Below are 6,003 nucleotides of genomic sequence, written 5' to 3'. Positions count from 1 at the left end.
TGACAAGCAGGAGTAAGATCACATGATCTGTATTTGTTCATTTAGTCTTCTCTGTGAACTGAATAGCCTTTTTGTACTTAGTTTTCTTATGGAACTGAACTTTACAAATAAATCCTCCAAAATCTTGGGATAAAAGGATAAAGTTGCAGTGTCTACAGTCTTTATCAACTCTCAGAAAATGTATTTGAAAACAGCAAAACCAAAGTGAAGTATGTTGTAATCAACTGGACTGTCTCTGAAAACAATCTGTTAAATCAGTTTTAACACTTCTGGGGTACCAGAATTTAATAAAATTCATAAAATAAACAACCTGTAGGTTGTCACGTAGCTACTCTGGTCAAATACGGAAATGACAAAATAAACAACCGCTTTCTAAAAATCAATCTATAACACTTCACATTTTTATTGGAAAATTTTATTTTAAAATAGATTTACAAATAAATCCTGAAACTTTAAGACTCCCCAGTGAGAGATTAAATTTGTAGGTATACAAACTTCAGTCTTAGAGGCCAACTGAAGCACCAGCAGTGTTTGGGAGCAGATCGCGAGAAATCCGTGAGGCAGTGGGGCAGAGGCTTTGCTTTGCACAGCTGTGTAAAGACTTGACATAATAGCTGTCTGGAGCAGCAATCTCCGTGCTGGAGGAAACATGAGGAGCGCCTGCTCTCCCTCCCTTAGGAAGCGTAATGCTCGGCAGAGACCGGGAAGGGAGGAGTGACTGCTGTGCCCTTGTGTTCCGCCTCCGCTGGCCTGAAGGAAAGCAAGCCGAGAGATGCTCTTAGGGCAGATGCAAACCACCTCAGTGAGAAAGCCCCCAGGGAGAGTACCCTGCCCCAGGCAGAATGTCCCCAGCGCTACCCCTGTACCCCTGCCATGCTCCGCACGGGGCGGGGCACCGTGCCCGGTCTCAGCGCTCAATGCCACGATTTCTAGCCCAGAGTTCACCGTTCCTGTGCAGCTTGCTATAGCATTTTTTAAAACTATTTTGTATTAAAACCAGTAGACGAGTGCATTTGCTGTTGCTTTGTGGCTGGTTGGTTCATTTTGGTTTCAAAATTTGCTTTAAATACTCCAGCAGCGGCAGGGGCCCGGCCGGAGGTCACGCGTGGCAGCGGGGCCGCGGGGGACCCTGCGACCCGACACGTCCCAGCCGTGCGGAGAGCAGGTCACCGCGCCCGCCTTCCCCCTCGTCCCTCCCGCTGCCTGCGGTGGGAGGCGAGCGGGGCCGGCGCGGCTGGGGAGGCCATTTTGCAGCCGTTCAGGGAGGGAGAGCGGGCGGCGGGTGCGGCCGGGCGGGAGCCGGCCCCGCGGCAGGTGAGCGCGGCAGGTGAGCGCGGCGCCGGGCCGGGCCCGTGGGACACGCGGCAGCCCCGGGCGGGCCGGGGCAGCAGCGGCGCTGCCGGGGAGCCCCGCGGCGGGGCAGGGCGGGGCGCGGGCGGCAGGGGGCGCTGCGCCGCCGGGCGCGGGCAGGGCAGGGGGTGCCACCAAGGGTTAAGGGGCGGGCGGGGAGCCTGGGGGCATAAACGGGAGCGGAATTAAAGAATAAACCCGGGCGGACAGGCAGCCGCGCCGCGGAGCTCTCCCGCCTCCCCTTCCTTCCCCCTCGCCTCCGCCGCCCGCCCGCCGGGGGGGACAGCGCGGGACGCGGAGCCGGGGCGCAGCGGCGGGACGACAATGCAGCAGGCGGAGAAAGCAGGAGGGGCAGCGCACGGCAACATGGAGGGAGGCGCGGAGCGGGCCAGCCCCTGATGCGGCTCTTTCTCCTCCTCCTCCGGGCAGCGGCTCCGGCGGCGATTCTCTCCCTGGCGGTGGCTGGCGGCGGCGGGTGGAAATGAGCAGGTCGGCGGCGCTTCTCCTCTGCCTGCTGGGCTGCAACGTATGGAAGGCGGTGACCAAAACCTTAGGGGCGCCCGAGGCGGCTCAAGGTCGGTGCGGGCTGGGCGGCGGGACCGGCCCGCTTTGTGCGGCTGTCCCCTGGGCGGCGGGGGCTGCTTTGTGCGGGGGGCCGGACCGAGGGTACGGCGGGGAAGCGGCTCGGTGATGCGAGACTTCTCGCGGCTTCCACCGGCCGCCGCAGAGCCCGCAGCCCGGAGGAGCGGGGCAGCCCCGCGGCTGGGGAGCTTTTGTTACTGGCAGGGACAGGGGCTGCGCTGGCCTCATTGTGCTGCCCCCTCCATTCCTCCCTCCGTCCCTCGGCGCCGCCGGAGCTGTTGCACTGCGTCCTTTTCCCCCGGTTTCCCCTCTCGTCACCGTGCCCGCTGCAGGGCCCGACGCGGCGCTGAGAGGCGGGTGGGGGGCACGGCGGCCGCAGGCCGTGCGGGGCCGCCAGGCTGGGGTTCGCCCCCTGGGCTGACGGCGCGCCTCGGCCGCGGCCCCGGGACGTTTCCGGGCCTTCGCTGGGCCTTTTGTTCGGCGCGGTGGCTCCCGCCAGCCGGGCGGGGTCTGTCACCGCTGCCCCTGGGCAGCCGGGCAGAGATGCTCTCCGGCCAGGCAGGGTCGTCCTCCGCCCTCGCGGGAGCAGAAGCCGCAGGCAGCCAGTGCCCGAGCGCCCCGGGGGCAGCTGGAGCAGCTCCTGATGCTCCCGTGCCGGGCTGCGGGTCCTGCCCTGGGGCGCAGCCCTGAGCTTCACCTGTGCCGTGGTGTGGCAGCCCCTCGGCCGGCGAGGTGCACCTGCCCTCCCCGCTGTGGAATCTCGGCGAGGCGGGGAGACGCCGCCGTGCCCCCCTCGCCCTCGGCCTTGCGTTTGGTGGCAGGAGGGCAGCCCCTCCGTCGGGCTCCGACAGGTATCCTGTGGCGGCAGCGTGCCTGCCAAGACCACGGGTATGTCAGGATGCAGAAAACTTGTGTACATAGGGGTACAGGACATGTTAGAAGGAAATTCATCCTCCCCTGTGGTCAGAGTTGGCCTTGTGGCATGTATTGTCAAATGGCTAAATGTGTCACCTGAGATACGCGCCCATACACTGGCTGAGCCTTCATGGCAGTGGGCTGGCAGCATCCTTCCTCTTGTGCTGGGATGGACGGGCACCATGTGAAGGGCACGCATATGTCCTGTTTCCTCAGAGCTTTCCTTATCTCACACAGGTGGTAACAATCAGTAAGGGAAGCAAGAAATAAAACATTAAAAGTAATCTTTCCTTCTTTCACAGTTCTATTTAGGTACACTAAGTAGAATGTGCATGGGCATGTGTTTACACACAGGGTAGTCAAAAAGCAGAGGTGTCTTGTAGGAAAACCTACCACGCCAGGCAATCTGACATCAAGTGTAATACCAGTTTCTGCCTTTTTTAAAGGGCAAAAAAAATAGCAGTTCTGGAATAAGAACCACTAACTGAAACTCAAAAACCACTAAACTCTAGATATACTGAGTTTACTGATAAGCATGCCAGAAAACCAGAGCTTTGTGTGGCCCATGAAGCTGGCACTTCAGATACCAAGGTAATATCAAAATCTATTGTGATTTTTATATCATACAGAAAATCTCCTTCATATGATCAAAGTGGTGAGGTATTGGCAGAATTAGTGCCTTTCAGCTGCCCTGCTGATCTTGTCTTCTCTTGTCAAGCTCAATTCAGATGGCAAGGAAAGGCTTGTCTGTAGCTGCTACATCCACATCAAGACTGATGGCTGATTATTTGGGTAATAACAGCTATGTCAGTGAGCTGAGAATATCTTCATTGAAATAGAAATGTCTAATTTTGTCTTCCATGTAAGAACATCTGAATTTTCATAGTCTTGCTTTCCAAAGTCTGATTACAAGCTCACTCTTCACGCTTTGGACATGTATATTGGTACAAGGGGATATGTAGAGCTGATCTTGTGTCAGAGTGTATTCTGCTTCTTAATTACCACCTTCTTACTGTGAATCTTTTTTTGAAAGTTTGTGATGCCAGCTTGTAGCCTTGAATAACTTCCTGAACATCAGGTGTGATGATTTTCTGGGGAAAAGAGTTTTAGTACCAGGTATATTCCCAGTTTGTATACACATGGCACACTAACTGCTAAATGGTTGTAAAACCTAAACTAGCTGTTTTTCACTCTTGCCTTTTTAGTACCATGGTCACAGTTGTAGGTACAAGTAAAGGGCCATTGCCAAAGTTGAGGGATGTTTGCAAATGACTGTCTTTTCCCTTTGTGTCTGTGAATAGACTAGTTAAAAACCAAGTGATTGAAATAAAGGTAGAGGTTAGAAACCAGAATGTGCCATTAATTGCTTCAGTTGCAGTATTGGTGGGCAGGTTACATGAGACTAGGGTGGAGAACCCTCCTCATGGTGGGACAGATTAAATGAGTCTTGGTTAAGAGGTTCCATTTCTGTGTTAACAAACCAAATAAAAAGGTCTTGAATTTGGAGCTTTTTGAAGGTGGGATGTGTAGTCAGTGTTCTGATTAAGGAAGGGATAAAGAGGGATGCTTTGCATCAAGGATTTCTCTCTTTCATTGATCTCAGACATATGTTCAGACAGTCCCAACTTCAAATTCTCCTCAGCCAGACTGATGATGTAATTTGTGAATATGGAAGTACTGATTATTAAGCTCTGCACTTAGCACCGTATTTAGAAAACAGAATTACTTTTTAATGCAAATCTCTTGTGACCTCTCAAGGTCACAGAGGTACCCTGTAACTTTCAGTAACTTGCTTGCTTTAATAGGGTAAAATTCTCACAGATGAGTTGTTCACTTTTGTCAGTGTTGGTGCTTGAAGCCCCAGCAGTGAGGCTGTTGGATGTCCATGAAGGCATCATTTAGAACCTTTACCTCTATAACTTCTCTCAAGTACGTAAAACCTGACAGCTATTTCAGATGAGGACTGAGTTATGGTTTTGTGGGGGTTTTGTTTGGTTTTGATTTTGTTTGGGTTTTTAATTGTTCTAACAGGTATTCCAGAGCTTCAGTTTCTTTTAGTGCTGAAATGAATGTGTGCAAATTTTAAAACAAACAAACAAGCCCCCAAACTAACCCTTAAGCTGAATTCCTGTTGGCACTGGTGATTTGTTTGGTGAGTACACAAAATATACGGTGCACATTTTTCACATGAACAGGTCTTGTGTAAAACCTAACAACAGACCCCTGGCAAATAGGAGTTTAAGAGTTATATGAAGATGTAAGATTAACCCAGGGAGAATGTAAGCATAATCAGTGTAATTTGGGAAGAGATTTAATTTCTTTATTGCCTGTAAACTTTGTTCTCAGTAGATGAGAATCATTTATTTGTAGTTGCTAGGGAGGTCTTTTTAGAGAAATCCTAGAATAGTCTGTTTTAATGCTGAAATCTGGCATTATATCTGTCTGCTGCAGTGTGTGTTGGTTTTAACTCATATTTCAGTTGGTCTTCCTATTTTATTAGTTGTTCAAAATTAAGAAGTTATGAATTATAAAATAATATTTGAGTTACAAATAGCACCCAATTCAAATACTAGCCTATTAGTCGATGAATATGGTCAGGACATCCCACCTTCGCAATCCCAGAATGCAGTTAGGAAGATAATTATTTTCCAGTATGATGGTGAATAAAAATTCAGATGTTTATGCATAGTCAGAATCTGCAGTGTTTTTTCCCTCTGTGTTCATGGAGGACAGGAAGGTTGATGCTTGAGTGCTGCTGTTTGGGATTGCCTTCCTTCAAGCAGCCATTCCATTGCTTTGTGGAAGCCAACTTCACAACCATTTCAGCTGGACATTCTGCAAAGTCTGCTGTTCTGAACAGCACAGTAACAGCTCTGAGAAGACTCTCCTGTTCTGGGGTTTTTTTTTGGGGGGGGGGGTTGGCTTGTTTGTGTTTGGTCTGTTTTTAAACTGTTTATCCTCAGCTTGCATTTTTAACAACGATGCTGAAGTTTAGATCATGCAGAAATAGTCTTTATAGTCTTTCTCTCTTTGCTCTTGCACTGCCGTACTGTCTCTTCTCATTCAGCTGCAAATTACTAATGACCATCAAATCCAAAGGTTTATTTCATTGAGACCACAAATGGACTCCTCAGAGTAGAAGCTAAATTGCTCTAA

General features: G+C 50.8%; 1 protein-coding gene across 2 annotated transcripts in view; it reads left to right on the top strand.

Annotated features, from left to right (window-relative positions):
* The first annotated feature begins 468 nt into the window (after positions 1 to 468).
* FAM171A1 (family with sequence similarity 171 member A1) overlaps positions 469 to 6,003 on the top strand; it is an 87,153-nt gene continuing 81,618 nt past the window's right edge. The window contains exon 1 of one of the 2 annotated variants that reach the window (XM_063412883.1): positions 469 to 1,925. In XM_063412883.1, coding sequence (XP_063268953.1) covers positions 1,832 to 1,925 — 94 coding nt within the window. In that variant the 5' untranslated portion in view covers positions 469 to 1,831. The remainder of the gene's footprint in view (positions 1,926 to 6,003) is intronic. The other variant, XM_063412875.1, reaches the window with a different exon arrangement.

This window comes from Prinia subflava, chromosome 1, assembly GCF_021018805.1.
Source record: "Prinia subflava isolate CZ2003 ecotype Zambia chromosome 1, Cam_Psub_1.2, whole genome shotgun sequence".
Lineage (NCBI taxonomy): Eukaryota > Metazoa > Chordata > Aves > Passeriformes > Cisticolidae > Prinia > Prinia subflava.
This window is presented reverse-complemented; position numbering and strand designations above follow the sequence as displayed.